Source organism: Balaenoptera borealis, assembly GCF_965194805.1.
Source record: "Balaenoptera borealis genome assembly, chromosome: 3".
In the NCBI taxonomy this organism is placed as follows: Eukaryota; Metazoa; Chordata; class Mammalia; order Artiodactyla; family Balaenopteridae; genus Balaenoptera; species Balaenoptera borealis.
In genome coordinates, this window is record NC_138866.1 from 27,397,528 (window position 1) to 27,425,524 (window position 27,997).

General features: G+C 51.5%; 1 protein-coding gene across 5 annotated transcripts; it reads left to right on the top strand.

The window, feature by feature from the left end:
• Nucleotides 1–13,181, top strand: PGF (placental growth factor). 5 transcript variants are annotated; one of them, XM_082386313.1, is made up of 8 exons: nt 1–474; nt 1,703–1,742; nt 6,096–6,292; nt 7,437–7,513; nt 9,533–9,562; nt 9,668–9,730; nt 10,426–10,574; nt 12,434–13,181. In XM_082386313.1, exons 1-8 carry the CDS (start codon nt 400–402, stop codon nt 12,559–12,561), a joined length of 759 nt encoding a protein of 252 aa, XP_082242439.1. In that variant the 5' UTR covers nt 1–399; the 3' UTR covers nt 12,562–13,181. The 5 variants fall into 5 exon arrangements, with proteins under 5 accessions (XP_082242439.1, XP_082242441.1, XP_082242438.1 ...); XM_082386312.1 differs by having other exon boundaries at nt 2–474; nt 1,700–1,742; XM_082386315.1 differs by lacking the exon at nt 10,426–10,574.
• The last annotated feature ends 14,816 nt before the right edge of the window (nt 13,182–27,997 follow it).

Here is a 27,997-nt window from a genome sequence, read left to right on the forward strand (position 1 = left end):
CCCCCACTCGCGGCCCCTGAAACCCAGCGGCCGACAAGCTTCAGTCCCAGAAGGGAGCTGCTGTCTGAGGAAGAAACTGCATCTTCACTCGCCAGCCACGAGAGGACCTGGGGTCGCGCTGGGCGCCCGACGGACCCTCCTCAGGGACCCGCCTGCCCCACGCCGCCCGGCCCTGCCGGGCCCTCCGCACCAGGTTCCCCAGCCGCAGCCTTACCTGCGGGCTCCAGAATCCCCAGGGCTTCCAGAGGATGCTCGGGCCACCGACAGGGACCTCGGGGCAGCAGTGAGGGGGGCACGCAGCCCCCCATTCAGCTCCTGTCCTCCTGTGCCAGGGGCTCCCCCCGGGTACGAGCATGGTGGTTTTCCCTTGGAGCCCCCTGGCTTGGTACGTCTGAGAAGATGCCTGCCATGAGGCTGTTCACTTGCTTCCTGCAGCTCCTGGCTGGGCTGGCGCTGCCTGCTGTGCCCCCCCAGGTAAGACCCCCCACCCCCCAGCCTGGCTTCCCTGATCTTCCCACCCCCAGCACTGGGAACAGGGGGCTCTGAAATCACAGACCCACTCCCGGGAGCAGCACCTCCAAGGATGTCCACACACTTCCCAGGAGCCAGGCTGGACCACGTCGTCTGGGAGGAGTCCACAGGCTGGGCTGTCCCAGACCTCAGCTCCGGGGTCTGTCTTGGCGGGGGCAGGGAAGCCACAGGGAAGGGAGGGAGGTTTCCTGTCTGGCCCCTGGAGCCCTGGTGGCTTTGCTAAAAGCATCTCTCCACTAATCCCAGGCGGGTCCCTGGCCTTGTGGTCAGGGTCGAGGCCCTGTGACCAGGCAGGCGTCCCCAGGACCTCTGACCTGGCCTGGTGGAGGGAAAGCCGGCTGAAAAGACTATTGGTGGGGAGGCTGGGCCCTCCCGAGGCTCCAGGCTGAGCCCAGGGCTCCTGGGTGGGCTGGGGGCAAGACAAGGGTCCCACTGTGCCCTCTTTCCCGGATGGGCAGCCGGAGGTCCTGAGTGCAGGGCCTGGGGAAGTGAGCAGGGCCCTTTTCCCAGGAGCTGGGTGAGTCTGGCTGTGAGCCAGCTTGGGCAGTGAAATCCTGACAAAGCCAATGAACTCCCTTCCCACTGTGCTGTCCCACTGCCCTGGGAGTCCCGAGCCCCAGCCCAGAAGTGGGTGGGCTGGGCAGTTCCACGGGGCGGAAGGGCCATACCACCCGCCGCCCGCTTGCCTGCTGCAGGGCTGGTCAGAGGTGTCACTTTACCGGCAGCACCGGCTCCTGGCGCTACCCGCTCCAGCGCCTCGGCTCTCACCAGCTGATCGCCTGCCCCTGGGCTCTGGCACCCAGCCAAGGCGAGCTGCACAGGGCCCAGCAGGGCTGCCCGGGGGCTGGGTAGAAGGGAGACCCCAAAGGATCGCCAGATCTTTGGGACAGAGCAGACAAAGGGTCTCCAAAAGCTTCCAGCCTCCCACCCTTTCCAAATGAGGAAACTGAGGCCAGAGAGGGGGTGGGGCCCACGTGGGGCCCACCCAGGGTCCCCTGAGTTTTTCGTTGCACCTGGAAGGAGCCAGCTCTGAGACAGGGCAGCGTGTGTGCAGCGGGTGGGAAGGAGCTCAGAGTCAGAGGGGCCTCTGTGATCTTACCGACACACTGGGCCCCAGAGCACAGAGGCCCAAGGTGGTCCCCTCATCTCTGCACCTTTCTGTCCACAGCAGTGGGCCTTGTCTGCTGCGAACGGCTCCTCAGAGGTGGAAGGTAAGCTGCCTGGGCCCAGGGGGCGGGGGCGGGGCTGGAGGGGCGGGTGCGTGGCTCGCCCAGTCCTCACCTCCTGGGCCTCTGCAGAGGATGGGAAGGGTTGGCATGAAAGGTGGGTGCAGGCTGATACTAAGTTGGGGAGAGTCTGCAAGCTGGCTGATGCCCTGGCCGACAGAGTTGACAGGGCCTGAGAGATCCCCTCATTGTGACCCAGAGGCCTAGAGAGGTGTCTTCCTGGGCCAGGGTCACCCGGCACACAGAGAGCAGGGCTGGGGCCCGTCTACCCAGGATTCGTCAGGTTGGTGTTCATCAGAGCCCCTTCCCAGCATGATGTAAGGGGGCAGATGGGGTCTTGGAGGGCAGTGCAGGCAATGAGTGCCAAGGGCCAGACTGGGGGTCTATGAGCTGGATGCAGTAGGCCAGCAGTCAGGAGGACCAGGGAGGGGCACGAGGACCTTCCCAGCAGCCAGCCCTGGAGGAGCTTCAGGGATCTGACGAGGCCTTTCCATTGATTATAAACAGACAGAATGAGTTGTGCCTTCCCTGGCCCCTCCACTCCCCACCCAGGGTTGCATCAAGAGGGAATCTTCAAAGGGAGAGACAATTTGCCAAAGAGACATACGTGCAGAAGGCAGGAGGCCCATGCCAGGCCCCCTGCCTTGCTCCTCCCTCCCTGCCTCTCCGAGACGTGCAGCCAGGCCACACACCACTTCCCACGGAAGAAAGGGAGCATGTAGGGACGTGCACACGCACACGCGTGGTGACCTCTGTGAGCCGGGAACACCCTCCCTCTACTGCCTCGTAGCCAGCCTCTCCTGGGCCTGGCCATGCTCTGACGGCTGAGTCCCAGGCCCCTTGGGCACTGAGAAGGTGGGGGTGGTAGCAGACATCGATTTCATTGATATCCTCTCCCTCCCCCTGCTTGCCCTCTGGGATTGGCACAATATTATGCTCTCTGGGATTTGGAGAGAGACCCATCACCTATCTCCACCCCATGGCCTTTTTGATGCTTTTAGTATATTTCAGATAACAGCTATCAAAGAAGTCTGAGCCTCAGTTTCATCATCTATAAAATGGGAGCATTAAACTACATGATATCTAAGGTTCTTTTTCTCAGATTGTAGGATTCTCTGACTCCATGGAGGAGACACAGGAGTATATATCGCCCAGGGACCCGGGTGAGGAGGGACCCGGGAAGTGTCGATCCATTAGGGCAGCTCACCTGTCATCCTGATCAACTAGGGAGCCTGTATCATGACCAGGGAAAGAGCTTTGGACCCCAGTTATCAAAATCCTGCAAATGCCATCCCCTCCTAACACCAGACAAGAGACAGAATGGTCTGTGCTTTGCAGCCACAGACGTTGATTTTTTACTATTACTATTCATGGTAATATTATCAGGCATTTACTATAACTCTGTGCTGACCACAAGCTGTGAACTAGGAAGGCACTCGTATTCTCCACGTTTTATAGATGAAGGCTCTGAGGCTCAGAGAGGCCCTTGGGATCACCTAAAGCCTTGGACACGCTTCAGTACATGTGGCAGAGCTGGGGCGCGTGGCACCGAGCCTCCCCACGGCTCACAGCTGAGCAGGCGTTGAGCAGGGTGTCCCCTGCCGCAGGCTGGGTGTGTGCCCCGCCGGTGACCACCAAGAGGATACCTGCTGGGCTCGGGCTGGTGGCCAGTGGCTCTGCCCAGCCCGGTCCCCCCACCCTCCCAGTGGCCCCCCCAGGAGCTTGCTCTCAGGATGAAACACTTCCCATCTGGGGTCTCCTCTGTCCTGGGTGGTAGGCAGCTGGAGCCAGACGGGAGGCTCGCCCAAGGGCTGGCAAGAGAGCCGAGAGCCCACTTTTGGCCCCGGGAGCGGCCAGGCGCCTGCCTCGGCCACAGCCTCCCGTTCCTCTCCCCCCACCCCGGCCTCTGAGCAGGTCTGGGGCCAAAGGAAGTGCTCTCAGGAGCCGCTGAGCAGAGCTCTTTGCTGAGGGGCTCAGCCCACAGCTGGGAGCGGTCACAGCACTCCCTCAGCCAGCCCCTCGCCCAGCCCCCTTTGTTTCTCCCACAAGCCCCGACAGCAGCCCCAGGAATGAGCTGCCCCCTTTCCTGGTGGCTGCCAGGTAAGCCAGGCCCAGCCCACCTCCTTCTCAGCCCTCTCCCACACCGTCCGCCATGAGGCCCAGAAAGCGGTGGGCTTCAGGGCCCTGGAGCCTGGGTCCTGTTGCCGCAGTCTGCATGGTGGGTGAGGGGAAAGGAAATCCCTTCTGCCTCCCTGCGGCTCTGCTTAACCTGGCGGTGGCCCCATGGCCCAGCTGGGTGGAGTTTGCTTGCGGGATGGTAGGGGGACGGGGTGCCCCTTCTCTGCTGCTCTCCCCCTCCCTGATGGCTGGTCCCGGGGCAGGACCCTGAACCTTCTGTGGCACTTTGGCAGCTGGCTATCCCTCTGCTGTTATTTATGTTTTCCAAGGCAGAGATTAAATGTTCAGAGTTGTGTAGTGCTTATGAAGATTTTAGACTAAACATGCACTCACAGAGTTACAATAGGGAGGTGCTCCTCTGACCTCTCCCTGCAAAGGCTGGCTTCCCTGGGGCTTTGGGCTGCCTGGAGGAGAGGGCCTTGTTTCCCACTTGGGTCCAGGGAGAGTGACCCAGTGGCCTGGAGAGGTAGGATCAGGGAGGTCTCTGGTCTCCCTCCCATCCCTGGGCCCAGCCCTAGTGCCCCCTAAGCAGACAGGGCAGAATGGAGCAGCAGACGCCCAGATAAGCACAGTTTATTGCTCTGTTGCCGCCTCAGCCAGCTCCACGTGGACACACTGCCTCTTGGGTATTTTCCACCAGCTTGCAGCCTTTCCCGAGGGCCTCTGCTAGGGCTGAAGTTTATTTTTCCTCTGAGATTACCCTGAGACTCACGTCCTCGTAGGCTCAGTAGAATGGACTTCAGCCCCTTCTGCCTCCTAGGAAGGGACATGGAAGGTAGTGAGAGGCTGCTAGGAGAGGCCATTGCTCTAGGGCAGAGGCTGCAGGGTCCCCAGGTGGCCCAGCTTCCCTGTCCTCCCCCACCAGCTGAGGACGACCATCAGGTACAGGGCAGGATGACCCAGGACTGGAGATGTGTCTCTGCTCACGGTCTCACAGCTGGGCTGGGTTGTGTGCACAGAATCACAGACTGCCTGTCAGAGCTGGGAGAGTCCTTAGCAACCATCTATTCCCAACCTTCTTCTTTTTCCCCAGCTGAGGAAACTGATATACCCAGAAAGGTGAAGTGACCTCCCCAAGGTCACACAGCCAGTGTAGGGCCAGGACTAGGAGCCAGGTCTCCTGGCTCTGGCTACTCACTTCCTGTGAGCCTCTGTTTGGGGCCAGGCCCCAGGCCCTCCCCTGAAGGAGCAACGTCTTTTGAGAGACTCCAGATCAGCCCCCAGAAGATCCTGGTCAAGACCACCAGGACATCGTGGGGGTCAGGGATGTCCCTGATAATCTTCAGCGAACTATCATCTAATCAATCAGTAATTACTTAGCCTGTGTTTACTGGGTGCTTGGGTCCGTGTCTTCAAGGAGCCTCAACTTGCTTGTAAAAAAGATAAGAGCCACCAGTGACGGAGATAAGGCAAGCCCTTGGGGCTGAGTTATGCTCAAAAAAGGAACATCTGTTCATGCTGGACAAGTAGGAGAAGGCTTCGGAGAGGAGGAAGGGAGGCGGGCCTGGGGAAGTGGGTAGTGGGCTTTATTTGGTTAGAAACGAGAAGGGGGCAAGGAGCATGGACCTTAAGTGGGAATTCGGGTGATGCGGCCCCGAGCTCTCACGAGGGTGGCCTGACCGAAATGGAGCACGGGGATGGGGCACGTTGCTGGCTGCAGTCTTGGCCACCAGGCAGAGGAGCTGGCCCAGAGTGGGGCAGGAAACAAGGACTAAGGGGAAGGCTAACCCTCCCTGTGGGACTCTGCAAGCCAATCTCGCAGAACTTGCAGAACTGACTGTTTTCTGCCGATTCCCCAAGACTGAGGAAGCACCAGGTCAGGGCTAAGAAAGATCCAGAGGGCCTGGGGAGCTGCCAGAGCACACTCCTTGAAGCTTCAAGGCACCCAGGCAGATGCGGGTCCCTGAGTTGAGAATAGAGCTGAGAGCTCAAGACACTGAGAAATTCCGTTCCACTGGGATTTCCATCCGGCAGACGAGTTGGAGGTCCAGCTGTCATCCCAGAGGGATCACATCAGGAGTTCAGAGCAGGGGGAGCTCACATAGGCTGGGGGCTTCCTGGAGGAGGCGGTGTGGGCTGAACCTGGGAGGACCTGCAGGGCCTGGGCTTCAAGGAGCAGGCCCCTCCTGGCCTGACGCACCTGTCTGTGCCTCCTCGCAGTGGTGCCCTTCCAGGAAGTGTGGGGCAGAAGCTACTGCCGGGCCCTGGAGAGGCTGGTGGACATCGTGTCCGAGTACCCCAGCGAGGTGGAGCACATGTTCAGCCCGTCCTGCGTCTCCCTGCTGCGCTGCACGGGCTGCTGTGGCGATGAGAACCTGCACTGTGTGCCAGTGGAGACGGTCAACGTCACCATGCAGGTAAGGAGGCTCTCCTCCGCGTGTCCGGGCCTGCCCCTCTGTCCACGCGCTGCTCAGAGGGCCACAGACCCTGCCCCCGAGTGGGGACCTGGAGAGGGAAGGAGGGCAGGCCAGGGTCACAGGACCGGAACTTATGCCCAGGCCCATCCTCTTGCCACAGTGCCCCTCCTTCCTGAACCCCTGCCCCAGCTTTGAGCCCCCTCACCTCCTCTCTTACCAGCTTTCTCAGCCTCTGGCTTAGCCCTGCCCCAGGACCCAGGATATCTGGTTGAGGTTGGAAAAGAAATCTGTTCGGATTCAAGATGTCCCTGTTTATACCAGGAGAATTTGGTGCCCTGAGCTTTCTTACACACTCGCACCCACAATGGTTTTTTGAGCACTAGTTGAATAATGCCAAGCACTATGCTAGGTGCTTCAGAAATGTTACCTCAACATTCAATCCTTGGAGCCAAGTGATATTCCCATTTCACAGATGAGGAACTTGAGGTTCAGAGATGTTATTTCACTTGCTCAGCAGGTGGAAGAGCCAAGCTTTTTTTTTTTTTTTTTTTTTTTTTTTTTTAAATTTTTATTATTTATTTATTATGTTTATTTCTGGCTGTGTTGGGTCTTCGTTTCTGTGTGAGGGCTTTCTCCAGTTGCGGCGAGTGGGAGCCACTCTTCATCGCGGTGCGCGGGCCTGTCACTATCGCGGCCTCTCTTGTTGCGGAGCAGAGGCTCCAGACGCTCAGGCTCAGTAGTTGTGGCTCACGGGCCCAGTTGCTCCGCGGCATGTGGGATCTTCCCAGACCAGGGCTCGAACCCGTGTCCCCTGCATTGGCAGGCAGATTCTCAACCACTGCGCCACCAGGGAAGCCCAAGAGCCAAGCTTTGAACATAGATCTCGCTGCCTCCAGAGCAGGGGCCCCCTTCCTACACTATTGCTATGCTGGTGGCCCTGGGACGGGAGGGACAGGGGCCTCCCTCAGCTCCACATGGAGGCGGGAGGGCTATTTGCCCCACACTCAAAGCGGAATTAGGGTGTGTAGTCCAAAGGCTGGTGGGAAGTAGGGAGCCTGGTCCTCATCCAAGGGAAGGCTGGAGGGAGTATTGGAAACCCACAGGCCACCCCCAATCCAGTCACCCAACCTTCCTCTCCCCGCAGCTCCTGAAGATCCGCTCCGGGGACCGGCCCTCCTACGTGGAGCTGACGTTCTCTCAGCATGTGCGCTGCGAGTGCAGGTGGGTCCTCGGGTGTGGCAGGGACAGCCCCCACGAGCCTGGCAGCTTCAGCCAGGGGCTGCCCTTCCCTGCTTCCTAGTTGAGGGAGACCAGGGAAATCGGCGACCAGTGGCGGCTGCTTGTGTCTCCCCATCAGCCGGTTTTGCCCAGGGAGCTGGCCCCAGCAGCTGGAGCACAGCTGCTGAGAAACCACAGGGATGGAGGGAGCCAGGGTCTCTCCCAAACTTGCCAGGCTCAGGGCACGCCATCTCCCTCCTCAAACTGGGAGGCAGCTGCCACGGCCGTGGAAGAAGTGACTGGACTTAGTTATAGGCCAGGCTGGTGCCCACGGGAGGGGTCAACTGGCTGAGGCGCGCAGAGACGGACAAGCCCTGGTGGGAGGGAAGGGGCAGAGGGAAGGAGCTTTCTTTAAAGTCGCTCCCCCACCTGGCAGAGCCTGTCACCAGCACATCTTGCTGCTGGTGCCCAGGGCACTCTGAGCATTAGTTACCAGGAGCAGCAGGCCTGGCACTGCCAACCAGGCTCAGGGAAGAGAGAAATGGGCTTAGGTGCTCTCCTGGTACCCCTGGGCCATAGACGAAGGCACCAGGCAAGAGGTCCTGAGCCCTGTCCTGGGGCAGGAAGAGGGGGAGGACCACCATTTATGGTGCATCTCCTCTGTGCCTCGCCGCGCACTAGGCACCTGACTGTGTTTTCTCATTTATTCAATAAACATCCATTGAGCACCAACTGTATGCTAGGCACTGTCCCAGATACTTGGGATACAGTGGTGAGCAAGATAGACCAAGTCCCAGCTCGCCTAACAACCCTAGGAGATAGGTACCATTGTCATCCCATTTTACGGATGAGGAAACTGAGGCTTGCTATGGTTACGTGATTTGCCACAGCTAGTGAGTGGACCCCAGCCTGTCTAACCCCTAAGCTTGCCCTTTTTCTTGCTACCTCTCGTGGCCGTTACCACACTCTCCAGGAGCCCCAGTACTGCCCTGGGCTTGGTCCTTCCTAGTGTCCTGGGCTCTGGCCACCCCTCTTGGACCTGTACCACTGTTAGAGGCCCTGCCCCAATCTGTTTCCTCCTGTCCCCCCTTGCCAGGGCTTGGCCATATAACAACAGTTCAGTAACAAACCCTCACGGGCACAGTGCTTGAGAGTGACCTTTCACCTTCCACATCACCTTTGCCCTCACAGCCTCTCTGTTGGGGCAGGCAGATGAGAAGACTGAGGGTCCAAGAGTGTCTCTGACTGGTCCCAGATGGCAGAGACACGAGCAGGCAGTCCCAGGAGGCGCTGGTACGCTGCCCTGGCTCCCAAGGGAGATGGCCAGCCTAGGGAGCCTTCCCGGACCTCAAAGCTTGCTGTCACCGCGCTGCCCCATGCCCCCACTCTGGCTCCCAGGGGAGACTGAGGCCCTGTCCCCTTCCAGAGGGCTGGGCAACAGGGCCACCTTTCTTCTCTCTTCTGGGTCAACAGCCACAGCCTCCGGAGGCAGAGCCAGGACAAGCCTGGTGACTGGGGGGCTTTCAATCAGCTCCCCTCACCCCACCCTTCACCCTGGCCCCCTGCTGTTGCCTACACCGTCACACATCCCCAGGGTGGGGGGTGGCACGATGTCCATCTGACAGGTGGCCTTGCCCCTCATTCACTGTCAGCGAGGAAACTCCCAGAGGGCACCCTGGGAGGAAGGGCAGGTGTGAGGGAAGGAAGTGAACAGAGAAAGGCAGCAGAGAGCAGACTCATTCCCCAGATTTGATGCCAAGAGGCAGAGGAGAGCAGAGGGTGTGGAGAGGACCCCCAAGAGGGCATTCACACCTCTCTTGGTGGGGTCACCAGAGGCTAGCGTGGGAGCGGAAGCCCCCAGGCCTCTGGGCATCTCTCCCTAACTAGCTCCATGCTACCCCCTAGTGGCTTCAGCGCCAACTACAGGACCAACGCCAGTGATGTCCGAGGGGGGCTTAGGCGGGCAGGGAGCCCCCGCTTACTGCTTTCCTGATTCTCCCCTGCTCCTCTCTGTTTTCCCAGGCCTCTGCGGGAGAAGATGAAGCCAGAAAGGTAAGCAGCCTGGCTGGGGCACCGGGCTGTTCTCAGGCCTGCCAGCCCCTGTCCTAGCATGGGGGCCCCCAGCCACTCTGTCCTGACGCTTTTGGCTTATTACAGGAGGAGACCCAAGGGCAGGGGGAAGAGGAAGAGAGAGAAGCAGAGACACACAGACTGCCACCTGTGAGTGCGCGGGGGGCCCAGGGATGGCAAGGAGGCTGGGCCAGAGGGGAGCCCAGCCCTGCCAGCAGGGTCAGTGGTCGGGGAGGGACAAAGCCAGTGGTCGGGGGCCACAACCTAGAGATTCTAGGGCCTAGGAAGCCTCAGGTGAACCAGGGCAAGAACCAGGAAGCCTTGCTTCTCGTCCTGGCTCAGCTCTAAGTCTCTGTGTGGCCTTGAGCAGGTCACGTCACCTCTCTGAGCCAAGTTTTTCTCTGTGTGTAGAATGAGGGGTCAGGGGGGTCCACCAAGCATTCAGTCAGTCTACATTTACTAAGCACTTACTGTGTGCCAGGTACGTCAGTGGGCAAACCAACAAGATTCCTGCTCTTACAGGGCTTACATTCTAGTGCTAAAATGTCCAAAAACTCAGCCAGGGCTACCTCCTGGTGGCCCGGGGGAAGGTGTAGCCCCTCACCGGCTCCCAGACCAATATTTCTTCCACCCTCCCAGGGAGCCTTGGGGTCCACTCGCTTCCCTTTCCCTCTCCTTGTTACCTGCCCATTTGGCTTCACATCTGGAGGACTAGGCTGGAGTCCAAGCCTGAGTGCTGGGAGAGCAGGATTAGAGAAGGGAAAACCCAAATCTGTGAGAGTAAAGAGTGAAAATAAAGTATTCCACATGCACAGTAACTCAGTCACACCACGGTTCTCCTTCAGGGCCTGTCTCCTTCCAGCAACAGGACTCAGGAAATCATTTCATGCCATGGGACTGGGGCTGACCAAGTCCTACCCCATGAGCCCACCCCTGCACGAGCGGAGACCTCCACCCCACTCTGTGAAGATAGGAATGCTGGGGAGGATTCTGGGTGGGTCCCCTGCAGGCACGTGGCCCTAATTTCTCCTCTGGGCCCAAGCAGCGACTGGGGGAGGAGCTGACAGTGAAGTCAGTGAGGGGCTCCCCAGCTGGGCAGCCCCAGATGGAAAGGGTCCTGTCCTCTATCTGCTAGGGCAGCAGTCTTCAAACGTCTCATTCGGGAATCTCTTGAAAGAAATTCAAAAACTCATGCGCTCCCTTGTTCACTTTTAAGTTGACATTGAACTTTTTCATCAAAATTGTAAATAGTTGCAAAGGATGTAACTTCTGGCCTATCATGAATATTAATATTTTAATATAAAGCCATTATATCACTCTCCAAATGTATCCCGTGGAATAAGCCATCCTAATTTAATACTCACCATCATCCACTCTTAAAAACATGAACAACGGCAACAACAACAGCAACAAAAAACACTCTCCTTTAATAGTTGAATATTTCCATTGCTTCTTTTTTCCTTGAACTTGTCTTTCCATTTTACTTTCCCCACAGAATTTCAGCCTAATGTAGTATTTTTTAAATATTCAAACGTCTTTTATGTATCACCTTGTCATATTTATCTGCCACAACAATGGTATATAAGTTTGAATTATTTTAAATTTCCTGTGAGCAGAAAACTCGAAATTAAATTTTCTCTTGGAATGAATTATCACAATAATTATTAGTAGTAACAATTGATCAAAACAGCACAAATACATCATATTTTACTAGATGCTAAACGCAAAAGTACAATCAATCTTACTGGGAATGCATCTCAATGAGATGGATGCAGCTATTTCTTTCCAATTAGTTAATGAACTCAGTAACGAATGTTACCTCCTGCCAGACTGAGGCAGGATTCAATAGTAATTCCATTCCTGTGCATCGTTTTTTATAGATGAAAAGACTGAAAAACCATGTTCACATAAACACGTAAATGGGACTGGATGTCACTCAATCACTTGAACTCCTTCCAAGTTGTTTGCCAAAAACCTCAAGGTGATCTGCTGCGAAAATTACTTCTCATGACAGATTAACTGACAATTCGGTTAAGCTGTTCTTCAATTTTGTTGAAAGCAGACTTGGAAACCACCCCACTTGCAACACGCTTGGTTACCCAGCCAGTCACCATATTTCCTTTCTCAACGCCTACAACAATGTCTCAGATGGTTATTTTATTCAGTGTCCCCTCGAATCCTTTTTACCTTGGGGAAAACTACTGTAACAGGATTTAGAATGGACAAGATGCTTCCTTCCTTCCTAAGGGAGAAGGGCAACTGGGAACAAGATGGTGGGAAGCAGACCTCAGGTGGGGAAGATGGGGGAAGCAGACCTCTCATGCAGACAGTTTTCAGGCAGAGTACTTGGGAAGGCTGAAAACGAATTCCTTTAAAACCATCAGTACATACACCTTGGACAATCTTCATGTACACCTAGGGGTTCCCATATCCTCGTTTGAAGACTGCTGTCCCAGAGTATGCAAAGGCATTGGTGCATGGAGCCAAATTGTGTTCAAAGTAGACTTCGTCTCTGACTAGCTGTGTGACCTTGGGCAAGTTTCTTAACCTCTCTGAGCCTCAGTTTCCTCATCTGCAAAAGGATGATAGTGCCTTACTCATGGGCTATTGTTAAGGGTAAATGAGAGAGTGCTTAGCGCGGGGCTGGGCACCTGGGTGCGTGCTTGGTGAAGGGTAGCTCCTAGCTGCTTCTTGGCCTTGTGCAAGCAGAGATCCAGGCTTCTCGTGCTCCCTGTCCAAGCTTCCCGTGCTCCCTGTCCAAGCTTCCCCTCTGGGTTTGTCCCCCCTCCCATAGGAGGGACCCCACTCTCCACACTGGGCTGATACCCCCTTTCTGTGTTTGGTCTCTGGCAGGTGCGGCGATGCTGTTCCCCGGAGGTAACCAGCCCCTCGGAGGAGAGAGACCCCACACCCGGCTCGTGTATTTATTACCGTCACACTCTCAGTTACCTCCCTGCTGGCACCTGCCCTCTATTTATTAGCCAATTGTATCCCTGCTGAATGACTCACTCCCTCCAAGAGGAGGGGCAGGGAGGGACAGGACCCTCAGGAATTCAGTGCCTTAAACAGAACGTGAGAGAAAGACAGAAGACAGACCCATGTGGCTTCAGCTTGGGAAGAAGCAAGATGTGTGGCTTTGTGAGGGGCAGGCCAGGCCCCAGAGGCTCTGGGGGTCTCCAGGGGGCTGGAGAGGGAAGGACTGGAGACCCACCGCCTGCCCCCCGGCCTTGGGCTCTGCACGGACCAGCAGCCCTTGCTGGGGGCGCTCCCGGCCGGGGTGGGAGTGGGGGAGCTTGCTCCCAGTGGCCCTGCTGGGAGGGTGAGCAGGCAGCAGCTCTGCCCCTGGAGATCAGAACGTTCAGCTCTGGAGAACAGTGGTTGCCTGGGGGCCTTGGCCACTCCTTGTCCCCTAGGTCTGGCCTCACATCTTGCCACTGCTTGTGCTGGGACATTGTTCTTTACGGCTAAGGCGTCACCATCCTGCCCCTCCCAGGGACACAGGCCAAGAGTGGCCCCAGGCTGGACATGGAGCAAGCTGCCCCCGCGTGGCTGTTTGACCGCCAAGCCAGATTCTCTTGAATAAAGTATTCTAGTCTGGAAACAGCTTTCCAGGGGAGTGTGTCTGCCAGAGCAGCGGGCAATAGCAGGAAATGGAAGCAGGACAGAAGTAAAAGGGACCGTGGGCTCCAAGGCTGCCCGGGGGTAGCTCCAGCCTGCTCCTGCAGCAACCTGGGCATCTTCTCCCAGGTGCTTTAGGCACAACCCTGAGGCCCGCTCCTCCCATAATGAGGGGTTCCCAGGATGGAGGCTTGGCCCCAAACTTGGGAGGCCCTGACCCCAGCCCCCCCGATCACCCTCAAATTCTAGAGCCCAGTCCCCTTCCTCTCCCCCCAGGGCCACCCTATACCCAGCCCAGTGCCCGGCCCTCAGGACCTTGAGTGAATGGGGGCTCCCAGGTGCCACAGATTGTGGCCCCGGGAGACTGAACTGCACCACCTCCAAACCACTCTGGCTGCTGAATGCAGGGATTGGCAGATGCCGCCTGATCTCTTCCTCCTTTGACCTCCTGTCTTTCTCTGTCTTCCTCCTGAACACCTTGGCATGAAATGAGAAAAAAATGCTTTTTTTTCTTTTTTCAATCCCATACACTTACTCTCTGATTCCCTTCTGCCTTTGACCCACAAGATGTGTTCGTTTTCCCGCTGTGTTTTGGGAAGGGGAGCTCCCTGTTCTCTCTAATTGCAGGCTGGTCAGACAAAGCCACAAGGCCCGGGGGCAGGGGCCCGCCCCAGGCTTTGGAAGGAAGCCATGGACGGTCCAGTGAGGTAGGTGGGGTGGGGAGGCCCTGCTGAGGCCCTTGGTGGTCTGTTCACCGAGGCCTGGGCCCCCCTTTAGGACAGTCTGGTCAGAATGTGCTTCTGGCTGGTGATCACAGAGTAGGGGTGGGCCAGCCCCGGGGGACACGCTTTGCAGAAGAAACACACTTTCTCTCCAGCTTCTCCACTCTTGGGCTGTACGCATTCTGAGCCGTTGCCTCTGAGGGACTGAGAACTGAGAAGAGCACCCTTCCCCCTTAGGTTCTGATGTGGCCCCAGGGACCCGACCGCAGCCCTTGCAGCATCTCCAAGGCTCTCAGATTCACAAGTCACCCGCATGGAGGTCTGCCTCCCCACCCAGACCAGCCACCTCTGTAGAGAACTAGACGGAGACCCGGGGAGCATCCAGAGGCCAGACGCAAAAATCTGCATCCATGGGCAGAGCCTCACAGCAGGAGTCAGTAGGAAAGGAGCTGACTGGTCCAGCTGACTACACTGGCCGTCCTTTCAGATCATTTAGGACCTAGAAGGCCCTTTTCTTTTGCTCTTTATATATTTGTGGAGCCCCACCTGTGTACCTGACACTGTCCTAGGCACCAAGGACTCAGTGGGAAATAAAACTCCCAGGACCTGCTCTCATGGATCTTGCATTTAGTGGAGAGACAGACCATAATCGTGGGTTAAGGATGTTGGGTGAACTTTATTCTTTTTCAAATTGGAGACTGGACCATAACTTAGGAAAAAGGGGTCTTGAGTATCCCACACTCTAAAACAAAGAAGAAGCGATTTGGGGCTGGACACATCCGCCTACAGGATTTATTAAGAGATGGCTGAAGTAATCCTGCTAGGCTCAAACATCACCCAGCATCCCCTTCCTCAGTCTCCATAAGCGGAGGACCAGGGAGGGGGAAAGGAGAGAGAGGGAGGGGAGGTCACCAGAGACCTGGGTTGCTGGCCCCTTCTCCTCCTCTCCCTGGAGCTGGATTTGTCATTCAGATTAGCCCATGTGCTAGCTGGCTGGGAGTTGGAGGAATGGAGAACTGAATAGTGAGTGACAGAGGATGGGGAGAGGGGACACCTCAGGACCTCCAGCAGGAGTTTCCAGGGGGACATGGGGGTAGGTGAATGGCCATGAGCCGCCTTTCCCGTGTTCTCCCCAGAGGGATACGTGCAGATGAGGAAACCCCAGAGGCTCAAGGCTGTGGACGTAGGGTTGGGACAATAGCTGAGTGGGGGTGTCGGGTATAGATCTGGAAAGGGAACACACTATGGAGCAGTGCGTGGGGTAACCCTTCAGCGCACCCACATGAGAGCTGGCATCTAGATGCCTGTCATACGAGGCACATTCATAGCTGGACAAGAAATGGCCACAGCTAAGAGAAACTTTCCCCTGATTTCTCCTTCCCGACCCTGTGAAAAAAGAGAAAGGGACTTTGGCGAGGAAAATAGAGAGGAGTACAGGGGAAGACTATGCCTCTTCCTGCTCTCTTGAGCCAAGTCCAGGCCCTGCCCAGGGGAGAGAAAGAGGTTAGTCTTAAATTGGATGGACCAGCCTAGATGGGGCGGGACCTTTAATAAATTAAAGTGACAGGAACATTAGAAGATCTGCCCAAGATGCTATTAAGAAACAGGAAAAGGAGAATCAACATAGTTAATCTAGAAGCAATGTTGAGAGAAAGAAACTGGTTTGTTTGTACTCCCACGGTTTTCTCAATAAGCAATTTATACATGTAAACAGAGAAATTAATGAGAAAATGTCTTATTGCCAGAATACGGTTCTGGCATAGAGATGGCCCTTCCTTTGAATCTGAGTTGACTTGGGTCTGCTTTGATCAATAGAGTATAGCAGAAGGGACTTTATAATCGTTCCAAGTCCTTTAAAGAACACTGGCAGCTTCTGCCTTGGTCTCTTGGAACCCTGGGCTGCCATGTAAGCAGTCCAACTATTGTGAGGTCACCATGTTGGAAGGAAGCCCAAGCTAGCAATATAGATATGTATAGATATGTATAGATATGTATAAATATGTAGGCAGGGGTATCAGCCAGCCTCCAGTTGCTCCAGCTCTCAGGCATTACAGTCATCTCAGCTGAAGCCCCAGACCCCATAGAGAAGAGAGAGATAAGCTGTACCCACTGTGCCCTGTTTGATTTCCTAATCCGTAGAATTATGAGATGTAATAAAAACAAAGTGTCTGGGGGCAGTTTGCTATGCAGCAATAGGTGCTGAATGGAAAATAAGGAAATGTGATGAGATAGCGTCTGGGGAAGGTTCTCTAGACCAGGAGGTCACGGAAAGCCTCTCTGTGGAGGTGACATTTATGGTGAAGTTATGGTCATGTGAAGATCAATCCAAAACAGGACAAGAACCCTTTGAACCGAAAACACAGCTGATGCAAAAGCCTAGAAGGAATCCCAGTGTGGCTAGAGAGTGATGAGTAAGGAAGGAAGGGCCAGGAGATGTGATGTTAGAGGTAGGCAGATCCTGAAGGGCTTTGCAGGGTAAGGAGTTTGAATTTTGTTGTAATGTGGAGGGAAACCATTGGAGGGTTTCAAGCAGGGGAATGAAGTGATATTACATACATTTTTGAAAGATCACTCTGCCTTCCATGCGGAGAATGGACTCTAAGGGCACAAGACCGGAGGTACAAATACTACCTAGAAGGCTATAGCAAATCCAGACAACCAATTATGGTGGCTTTGTCTAGGAAGAAACACATGGGATGGAGAGAAGTAGAGTTTGGTCTTAATTATGCATGTGGGCTCGTTACCCCGATCATTCATTCATTCATGAACATTTTTTGAGTCTACTAGGGCCAGGCATTTTTGTAACAGATACATGTGTGAAGGGGCAAAATATGTTAGCACATGAAGGTCTTTCCAGTGTCCCCACTTACTAAAGAAAATCCCATTCTGGAAGAAATAAGGATAAAGAGAGAGGTCTTAGCTGGAAAGGCTAAGTTGTCTACCTGAGAACTAAGAGACAGAAGGCACGATTCTGAGAGAGAAATAAAAGATGTCAGGGCCAGAGCTAGAGAAAGAGCTTGGTGCTCTGTTTGGAGCTTCTGATGATTTAAGACAGCATGGAGAGCGAAGGAAGGGTTTGGGGAATGTTGCTACACTTCCCTAATGTTGAAGGCCCTAATGTTCTTAGGCAGAAACCAAACCCAGTGAAACACCTGGATTAGCTAGGATTACACAGAGATAACTAAGACATTGTCTCTGCTCCTAGAAAAACTCGTCAAAGGAATCAGATACGCACAGGTGATCACAACAGAAGGAAAGAAGGCCACGTAGCTTCAGCAAAGGCAGATGGAGTACTACTAAAGAAATCTGAGCTGAGCTGATTTGCCCATGGAGAAAATCAGGGCCAGCTTTGCAAAGTCAGTGACATTGAGGAATAGGCAAGCCTGAGTGTGGGGAGATGGCTGGGGAAGGTGTTCTAGGTGGAGGCAACCCACTAACAAAGACCCAGAGGTGTAAAAGCCGGGGGGTTTCCAGTGGTTCAGTGTGGCTGATGCTTAAGGCAGGTGCAGCAGAGGAGTGATGGATAAGGCCAGAAGGTGGGCTGGGCCCCGGACGCCATCCTCGGGAGTCAGGACTTTGCGAAGCAGTGGGAGGCACGGAGATGTTTTAGGCAGGAGGGTGACATGATCTTGGAATTCCAGGCTGAAAGAAAATTTACAAATAATCCATTTCCACATCCTCATTTTGCAAATGAAGAAGCTGAGGGCCAGGTGCGTCCAAAGCCATGGAAGTTAAGTGAGTCAGAATTTCACAAGTGACCAGTTAGTGACAGGAATGGAATTGAATCCAGATCTGAATCCAAAACCCGTGCTCTCTACCCCTCACTGCATTATCTCTTCTCAGGCTGGAGCGCAGAGGAGAGGAGGGGAGGAGAACTGTGTCTGCTCCAAACCTAAGAAACAGGCCAGACATCTGCGTGGTGGGTCCACAGAACGGCCCCTCCGCACACTCTGGTGGGAAACGAAGGCTCCAGACAGGGCGGTGACAGGACAGAGCCTTGGTGTGGAAAGACGGCTCTGTCAGCACCGGAGCCCAGCAGCTGTTTTCCTAGAGAAGGCTGACCCTTTCCTGAGGGAAGCCTGGAGTGCTCTCCCTCCCCCGATGCTGGCTGTGACTGAGGCAGATGAGGGCCTGGTCCCTGCCAGCCATCTGTGGATCCCACCTCACAGGCCGTGGGGCTCCAGGCCAAAAAGATAGTGTGTTTCTAGCCCCTGAGGTAGCTTTTTACCATGGCAACCACCAGGCAGGACAGTCCGGCGGGGAGGAGGGTGACAGCTTCCCCACGGAGCTGGGCACCCTCCCACTCGCATTCCTCCCACGGAGAGGGTGTTACCTGGGTGACGGGCAGAGGGCCCTGCGGCCATACTGACCTTCCGTCGAGGCACTTTGGAGAATCAGCCCCTATCCTCACTGGACTCAGAAGAGGAGAGTCCCCCACCGCCAAGCCCCCATCTCTAGGTCTTCCCCTTCTTCTCTCCCATCTAAGGCCCCGGCTCCCCCCGCCCCCCAGCAGTCAGCCCGGGCCCCCCATGAGTCATCGTGTGGGCCACTCAGCAACGGGAGCCTCTGTGCTCACACAGCCAGGCCAGCAGCCCCGGTTGTTTACAGACATGTAACCGCCTGACGCCCCCAGCGGGGGTCTGAGGTTTAGACTGTAACGATGGTAATATCCGCCCCTCCTTGAGCTCTTTATCCCTCCCAAAGCTGTCCCTGCCACAGTCCTCTCTGGAAGCCTGTGAAGTCTTTTCATTTGCCAGACAAGCTGGAAGGAAGTACTGAGAGGGTGAGAAATCTGCCCGAGGAATTCCAGCCCCAGAGTCTCTGGAGGGTCCAGGGGGCTGACAGCTGGCCGCGGCTGCCACACAGCGAGGCAGAAGCTGAGGCCTCGCAGGCTCTGATCGGCTCGTGGACCCCGGGCCAGCCCTTTGGGGTCATGGAGGTCATCACTCAAGAGGGAGGGCCCAGTCGGAACCAGAGGGTAGGGGGGAACCTGAGGGTAGGGGGGCGCCCGGGAGCTATGCCTCCCCCGCCCCGGCTCAACTGGGAATACAACTTCTCACCAGACCTGCGGAGGTAAGGAGAGGATAGGACTCTTCTCTCACAACCAAGTCCTGAGTCCAAATCCAGGAAACTCTGGGTGCCTTTGGGATCCTTCTTTAGAAACCAGTCCTGGCCAATCAGGATTAGCTCCAGCACAAAGGCTCCACCTGGGCTGTTTCACTGAGACCCTTCATCTTCATGTATGTGTAGAATGCCCTGCCATCTCTTCCCTTCTCTTTCTTTCTCTTCCCATCCTCTTAGGAAAAGATGGATTGTTATGTGGCTAGAGTAACAAGTAACTCTTAGCACCAGTTATCCACCCGGCTTCTATGACCACTTGTTTCAGTAACCATGCTCCTGGAACCACGCGCTCCATCAGTCATAGCCCGCCCTTCAGAGAATAACCAGTCAGCAGTGGCCTCACTCCATTGGCGGTGCTTCTAGAGCCAAAGGTCGACCATTCCTAAACACTCTGAGAGTTGACCCATTGCTGAACTCCACGCTTCCCCAAAGCCTATATGAGATTACCTCTCCGACTTACTCAGAGATGGCTTTGCAGGTACAGCTCTCTTAAGCAAGCAGTACACTCAAGACTCTTGTTTCTGTTAGTGAGCGGTCACATCTTCCTTTAAAACTTTGCCCCCCGCCCAGGTATTTCCTATAACCTATCACAAATTCCTCCAAAATCCAGAGAACGAGCAATACATTTTTTTCAGCTTTGGTATAAATTTGGCCGAAGCTGGGACCAGAAGTGCCTTCCTTCTTATCCCTCTGCCCTCCCCCAACATTCCAGCTCCATCCTGGACCCACATCGAGCATCCACAAGACAAATGAACCTCTCTTTTGATAAAGTGGATCACTTCCCTTGGCATAATTTTTGGCATGTTGCATTATGTCAAAAGACCCCCTCCTCCTCCCACCACCAAGCATGAAGACAGGGAGAAAGGAGGAGGTGGAGGAGACATTCTGATACCAAAATGAGATCGTAATATACTCATTATGTTATCACTTGCTTCTTAAACTTAATATGTTGTAGACATTCCCCACAACAATAGATATTCTTCTACGATATACTTTTTTAAGCACTGAATTGCTTTGCGTCACTTGGATATCCCGTAATTTGATTACTTGATCTGTTGCTGGATATTTAGTTTCTCTTTGTTGTTGTTGTAATAAACAATGCTATGATGAACGTCCTTGTGGATATGTCTTTGTGTGTAAAATCTTTCCCATCATAAAAATAACAACAGCAGCCGGAATTAAACCCAGACTTCAATGGCACATTCACCCTCCAGGGGCCTCCCTATCCCAGAGTTGTGCTTCAGAACCATGTGTTTTGAGATTTGTCTATATTTTCAGTCTCTTTCTTGGCATTTCTACTCACTATCATAACACAGCCCTGCGAAAGTGACTCCAGCGATTTCCGTGGTGCCAACCAGCGTGTCCAGTTTTCATCTGACCCAACAGCACACAATATTCTGAGAGTTAAACTCTCAGTCCTTTCCTCAGCCTACAAGCCTCCATGAGGTCAGACCCCTGTCCACCTCCCCAACCTCATCTCAAGCCATGTCCCCTCTTTCTCTAAAGCCTAACACACTTACCTTTTCTTAGTTCTGGGAATTTGTGGTGCTCCCCTCAGGGCCTTTGCTCATGCTGTTTTTTCTGCCAGGAAATCTTTCCACCCTCCCACGCCCAACTCCTTACCCTTGCTGACTAATACACATGCATCATCCACAACTCAGCTCAAAGACACTTCCTCAGGAAAGTTTCCCAAACATCCCTCCCCATCCAACTAGGTCTAGCCCACCATTAAAGGCTATGGAGCACTGTCTACTTCCTTGTAACATTAATCACTATATCCTGAAAAATAATTATATAATTTCATGTATATATATATTTCATATGTAATTTTTAAAAATTAATTTATTATCACAAATAATATACGAGTTTACTTTGCCCTTTAAAAACATAGACCATTACAGGTATTGTAGAGCTTTATTTGACCACTACCCAGATCCTCCCCCAAATCTCGCTCCCTGCCTTCCCCCACTTCCTGGATAACACCACTGTTATGAGCTTACTGTGATCAGCATAGTGGCTCAGAGGTTGGGTTCTGGAGCCAAACTGCTAAGATTTGAGTCCCAGTGCTTGCTCCTACTTCCTATGTAACCTTAAGCAAGTTACTTAACCTTTCTCTGCTTCAGTTCTATCATCTGTAAGCTATGGATTAATAAGAGTAATTAATAGTGTAGGATTAAGATTTATATGAGATGTTCCATGTTAAGTGATTGGGATAGTGCCAGGCTCATAGTAAGTGCTGAATAGATGTTAGCTATTACTGTATGTGATAGTTAATTTTATGTGTCAGCTTGACTGGGTCATGGGGTGCCCAGATATTTGGTTAAACATTATTTCTGGATGTGTCTGTGAGAGTGTTTCCAGATGAGATTCGCATTTGTATTGATAGATTCAGTAAAGCAGATTGCCCTCCCCAATGTGGATGAGCATCATTCAATCCACTGAGGGCCTGAATAGAACAAAAAAGTGAAAGAGGGGAAAATTCACTCTCTCTGCCTGACTGAGCTGGGACTCTGATCTGAGACTTATGCCCAGTGTTCCTGGTTCTCAGGCCTTCAGACTCAGACTGGAACTATGCCAGCCTTGTCTAGGTCTACAGCTTGCAGACATCAGATCAGCAGATCATGGGACGTCTCAGCCTCCATAATTGCACGAGTCAGTTTCTTACGGTAAGAAATCTATCACCTATTATCTATCTATCTATCTATCTATCTATCTATCTATCTATCTATCTATTGTTTATCCAAACTATTGGTTCTGTTTTTCTGGAGAATCCTAATACTCTATAATATATAGATCGTATATAGTATTTTTGTGTGTGTAGTTTAAAAATATAAATATAGGGACTTCCCTGGTGGTCCAGTGGTTAAGAGTCCACCTTCCAATGCAGGGGACCCAGGTTTGATCCCTGGTCGGGGAACTAAGATCCCACATGCTGTGGGGCAACTAAGCCCGCGTGCCACAGCTACTGAGCCCACACACTCTGGAGCCCACGTGCTGCAACGAAGAGCCCTCAAGCTCTGGAGCCTGCGTGCCACAACTAGAGAGAAGCCCGTGCGCCACAAAGAAGAGCCTGCATGCTGCAACTAAGACCCCACGTAACCAAAAAAATAAAATAAATAAAAAATAAATATTGAAAATATAGGACTTTCCTGGTGGCGCAGTGGTTAAGAGCCCACCCGCCAATGCAGGGGACATGGGTTCAATCCCTCTTCCGGGAGGATCCCACATGCCGCGGAGCAACTAAGCCCGTGCGCCACAACTACCGAGCCTGCGCTCTAGAGCCCGTGAACCACAACTACTGAGCTCATTCACCACAGCTACTGAAGCCCGCCCACCTAGAGCCCGTGCTCCACAACAAGAGAAGCCACCGCAGTGAGAAACCCGCGCACTACAACAAAGAGTAGTCCCCGCTCGCCGCAACTAGAGAAAGCCCACACGCAGCAACGAAGACCCAATGCAGCCAAAAATAAATAAATAAATTTATAAAAAATAAATACATAAATAAAAAAATATATAAATATAAATGGCATCATATGGCAGGTAGCTCTTAGGAACTGACTGTCTTTACTCAACAATATGTTTTTCAGGTCTTGCATGTTCGTACACATAGATTTAGTTCTGTTTCATTCCTTTAAAATGCTGAATAATAATATTAATTCAATATATGAATATACCACATTTTATTAATTCATTTCTACATTGATATTTCACAAGATATTAAATTTGGAATTTTTTCCAATTTTTTAATATTGCAGGCAATGTTGCAGTGAATATCCATATATATCCTTACATATCTTGCAAGTGTTCTTTTTTTTTAGATTAAATGTCTAGAAGTGGAATTGATAGGTCATAGATTATGTGTATTTCCACTTTAAATAGTTCTGATAAATCACCCTCCAAAATATACTAATTCACATATCCCTCCCCACCAGGAATATTTAAAAGGTGATTTCTACCTGAAGAACATGCTGATATTCTTTGACACTTTCTTCTAAAATTTTGAGGTTGTTCTCTTTTTTTAAATTTAGAATTTTAAACTTGAATTTATTTTTGTATAAGGTATGAGGAAGAGATCAATTTTTTTTCGTTAAGTCAATTGTCCCAACACCTCTCATGAAGAATTCATCCTTACCCCACTGGTTTGAAATGCCTTCTTTATCTTAAGTCAAATCCCCTAGATGCGTGAATTTTTTTTTTTTTTTGGGACTCTAGTCTATTCTTACCTATTTATGTGTACCAACGTCACCTCTTTTAAAATAGAGCCTCTTTAGATCTGGTAAGGCGAGATCCCAACCCCCACCATTTGTTTTTTTCCAAGGGGCTATTGTTGCACATTTTCATATACTGTGTAAAATCATCATGAGATATTATGTATCTGTATGTCTGTGTGTTTACTACTGTTTTTCTCCATTAGAAAAAGAGCTCCAGGAAGGCGTTTTTGTTTTGTTTTATTTACCACCATCTCCTTACTATCTAGAACAGGGTTAGGCCCATAGTAGACCCTCCATAAGTTTTTGTTAAGGGAGTGAATAAACATATGGATTTTAGAAGCATCCTGTCAAGTACTACAGAGTCCTTTTAGTATTTTGATTGAAATTGCATTGAAGTTTTAAATTATTTTGGAAAGAATCGACATCTTTACAACGATAGTCATTCCATTATCGAACACAGCATGTCTCTCCATTTTTTGTGACTTTCAATTTTATTATTTCCTCCATGAAGGTCTTATATACTTCTGATTAGTTTATTCATAAGTATTTCATAGTTTTTGTTGCTGTGATGAATGGGATTTTAAAATTATTATTACATTTTCAAATTGTTATTGTTGATATATAGAAAAGCTCTCTTGATTTGTAAATATTGAACTGTTCTAACTCACTAATTGTTGCTCTGGGTTTTTTAGGTGGGTAATCACATTATCACAAATAATGGCAATTTGGTCTCTTCCTTTCCAATCTTTAAACCTCTTCTTTTTTTTGTTTTGTCTTGTTTGTTTGTTTGTTTACATCTTTATTGGCATATAATTGCTTTACAATGTTGTGTTAGTTTCTGCTGTACAACAAAGTGAATCAGCTATATGCATACATATATCCCCATATCCCCTCCCTCTTGAGCCTCCCTATCCCACCCCTCTAGGTGGTCGCAAAGCACCGAGCTGATCTCCCTGTGCTATGCAGCAGCTTCCCACTAGCTATCTATTTTACATTTGGTAGTGAATATATGTCATTGCTACTCTCTCACTACCTCCCAGCTTCCCCTTCCCCCCACTCTGTGTCCCCAAGTCAGTTCTATTCATCTGCGTCTTTATTCTCTTCTTTGTTTTTAATTTCTTATCGTGTTAGTTGTAACTTCCAGTATATTGTTGACGAGTAGAGGTCTTGGCTTATTTCTGACTGCACTGGGGTATCATTCAAGATAGGTCAAGGTTTGCTGCAGTAACAAACAGTCCCAAAATCTAGTGGCTCAACACAATCAAAATTTATTTCTCACTTATACCTCATATTCAACACAAGTCATGGGTCTGGGAGGGGTTCCTTATTGTTATTTCTCAGAGACTCAGGCTGAGGGAGGCTAAGCACATGGACGTGTGCTTCCACAATCACTACGGCAGGAGGAATTATGTACTGGCTTTTGAAGCTTCCACCCTGAAGTAACTGCTGTTCTGTCCACTGACATTTCAAAGCAAGTCCCATGGCCAAGCCTAACTTCCAAAGGGGAAGGGAAGTGTGATCCTTCCATATGCCAGAAGAACAGCTGGACTGTGGGAATGCTTCTCATGCTCCACCGTTACACATGGTGTTTGCTCTAAGTTTCTGGTAGATAACCCTTTATCAAGTTTAGAAGTAAGTGCGTGAGTTTGTTTAGAACTTGTTAAGTAAAGAGTTTGTCCTTATCATGAATGAGTGTTAAATTTTATCAACTGTTTTTATGTCATCTGTTTGATGTGTAAATGTTGTTTTTCTCCCTTAATTTGTTAAGGCATTTATATATGCTGTTTCTTTACCCAGAACATTCTCCTCCACTGTCCTCTTCAAACAGTTTTCCTGGTTAATTCTCATTCTTTAGAGCTCATTCACTCATCCAGCCAATACTGATTGAGCAATGCTATGTGCCAGATGTTGTTCTAGGCACTTGGGATACATCTGGGATACAAAGCAGATAAAGGCCTTGCCCATGTGGATCTTACACCGGGGGGAGGAAAGAAAAGAAACATATAAAATAAATAAGTAAACTAGATAGCATGCCAATAGTCTTGAGTACAACAGAAAAGAAGCAGAGCAGGGCAAGGGAGAAATGGAGATGTTGGGAGGGTGTAGTCAGAGTAGGTCTTTCATGACATCAGGGCAACGACTCAAAGCAGGGGCAGAGTTTACTAGGTAGGTATCCAAAAGCAGACTGTTCCAGACAGAGGGCAGCAGTGGGGCAAAGGCCCTGGGGTGGGAATTGCCATGTGGGTTCTAGAAGCAGTGAGAATGTTCCAGGACTGAAGCTGAGTGAGTGAACCTGGTAAGGGATGAAGCTGGAGAAATAGTGGAGGAGGGTGACTGTGAGGGCCTTAGAGGTCATAGCAGGGCCTTTGAGTTTTTCTTGGACTAAGATGGGAGCCCTTGCAGACTTTTGAACAGAAGAAGGACAGAATCTGACTGCGCTTTGAAAGGATCCCGCTGATGCAGTGCTGAGAACCACCTTTAGGGTGGCAAGGGTAGAAACAGGAAGACAGGAGGAATCACCTACAATAAATCAGGTATGAGATGAAGATGCTCCTACAAGAGTCACAGCAGTGGAGGTGGTGAGAAGTGCTGAGATTCTGGATACATTCTGAAGGAAAAACCATGATGATATTCTAATGGATTAGATGTGGAGTGTGAGAAAATAAGAGAAGCCAGGATGGCTCCAAAATTTTGGCCTGAGCAATGGGAAGGATGGAGCTGGAAGAGTGGAAGAGGCTTTAGGTGGAGAAGGTTTCAGGTGGGGGAGGATCAAGAGCTCAGTTTTTTTTTTTTCTTTTTCATTATGATAATTTTTTGATTGAGATAAAATTCACATATCATAAAATTCACCTCTTTAAAATGTGACTTCGATGGTTCTTAGAATATTCATGAGTTGTGCAACCATCACACTATCTAATTCCAGAACATTTGTTAACCCCTCAAAAGAAACACATACCCATTATCCACTCTCCACCCGCCCCCCAGACATCTACTTTCTGTCTCTATGAATTTGCCTATTTTGGAAATTATATATAGATGGAATCATACAGTATGTAGCCTTTTGTGTCTGACTTCTTTCATTCAACATAATTTTTCCAAGGTTCTGGACTCTTTGAATTTGAGGTGTTTTATTAGACTATTAAATATTTAAGTCTGGTAGAGAGGTGAGAGCTAAGGGATACAGAAAATATAAGATATCTGTAAATAGATATACAGAATCATCAATATATGGAAGAATACTACTTAAAATCATGAGACTAGGTGCAATCCTTCATCAGGTGAGTAAGGACAGAGAGAAGGAAGATGCCCAAAACTGGGACACTTGAATATCTGGAAGAGAAGAAGCCATCACAGGGGACAGAGAAGGGGCTGCTGGTGAGAGGGAGGCAACAAAGAGTATGGGTCCTGGAAGCCTGGGGAGGAAGTACATGGACAGAAGGCTGTGATCACCTGGGTCAGATGCTCCTAAGAGGTCAAGTAAGATGAGGACTAAGAAATGACCATTGGGTTTAGCAACCAGGAGGTCATGGAGCTCCTGGTTGACCAAGAGCTATTTCAGAGCGATGTCAGGGAAGAAAGCCTCATCAGAGCGGGTTCAAGAAAGAGTGGGAGAAGAGAAACTGGAGACAGTAGAGACATCTCTTTTGAGGAGTTTTGCTGCAAACCTGGGGTGGTAGATAGGGGAGAAGTGAGGCCAAGAGTGTTTTTTGTTTTGTTTTCAAGATGGGAGAATCAGCATGATGTTTGTTTCAGATAGGAATGAACGATGCAGTAGGAGCCAAAAATTAATGATGTAGGAGAGAAAGGGGAGAATTGCCGGAAGGGGTTCCTTGAGTAGGTGACGGGACAAGATTGATCCCAAGGGGAAGGTTGGCCTTTGATGGGGCTCAGACAGGTCATCTATTGAAAGAGATGGGGAGACGGTATGTGGGTGCAGACCTGGCCAGCAGGCAGATAGCAGGCAGGGTAGGAGTCTATGTTCCTAAATTTTCAGGGGATGGAAGAAGCATGGTCTTTGGCTGAGTGAGGGGGAGGAGGTGTTGGGAATTAGAAGGGAATGGAATGATAAGGTATCTAGAAGAGAGCAAGTGCACTAGGGAAGAATAGCGTGAGTCCAGGCAGCATTCGGGTGCAGGTGAGGTCTGTGTGCCCAGTTCAGATATCATCCCCTCCCGAAAGTCTTCTCACCCCCAGACTAGGTCACTCCCCTTGATGTCTCATGGCCCCTGTGGTGCTTCTCTCTCACAACTCTGATCACAACTGGAATGAAGTATCAACTGTATTCTTTAGTTCTTTAATCCGTGTATCCCTCCCTAGACTGTAAACCCCATGAAGACGTGAGCAGAGACTGTCCCCTCCGTCGCGGTGTCTTGGCATCTAGCTCCTCCCACACAGTAGTCTCTCAATACATAATATTTAAATAGTTGAATAAATGAATGAAGTAATGGATGAGAAAAGTCCTGGAAGCTGCATGTGTGCCTTTAGTCGGCCTAGATTTCTGAAGCAACTCCTTCCGCATCCCTGAGAGATTCTGGACCTCCTCTCTCCGCAGATTTTACCCCCACCCCAACTCCCTCCCCCGCCCCTCCCCCCTCCCCCCTCCCCCCCCCTCCCCCCTCCCCCCCTCTCCCCTCCCCCAGCTCTCCGCTTTGCGGGCGCTTCTGCTTTAAGGGCCCCGCAGAAGTCGAGCCAGGCGCTGATTGGTGGTTTATTCTAACGGATAGAGGATGAGCTCATCTGCAACC

What these genes read in the sequence shown, in the direction of transcription:
- PGF (XM_082386312.1), top strand. Translation starts at nt 400, where the DNA reads ATGCCTGCCATGAGGCTGTTCACTTGCTTCCTGCAGCTCCTGGCTGGG. An exon ending in CGGTCAACGTCACCATGCAG is followed by an intron (nt 6,293 to 7,436) that starts GTAAGGAGGCTC and finishes CTCTCCCCGCAG; the next exon opens with CTCCTGAAGATCCGCTCCGG. An exon ending in CATGTGCGCTGCGAGTGCAG is followed by an intron (nt 7,514 to 9,532) that starts GTGGGTCCTCGG and finishes CTGTTTTCCCAG; the next exon opens with GCCTCTGCGGGAGAAGATGA.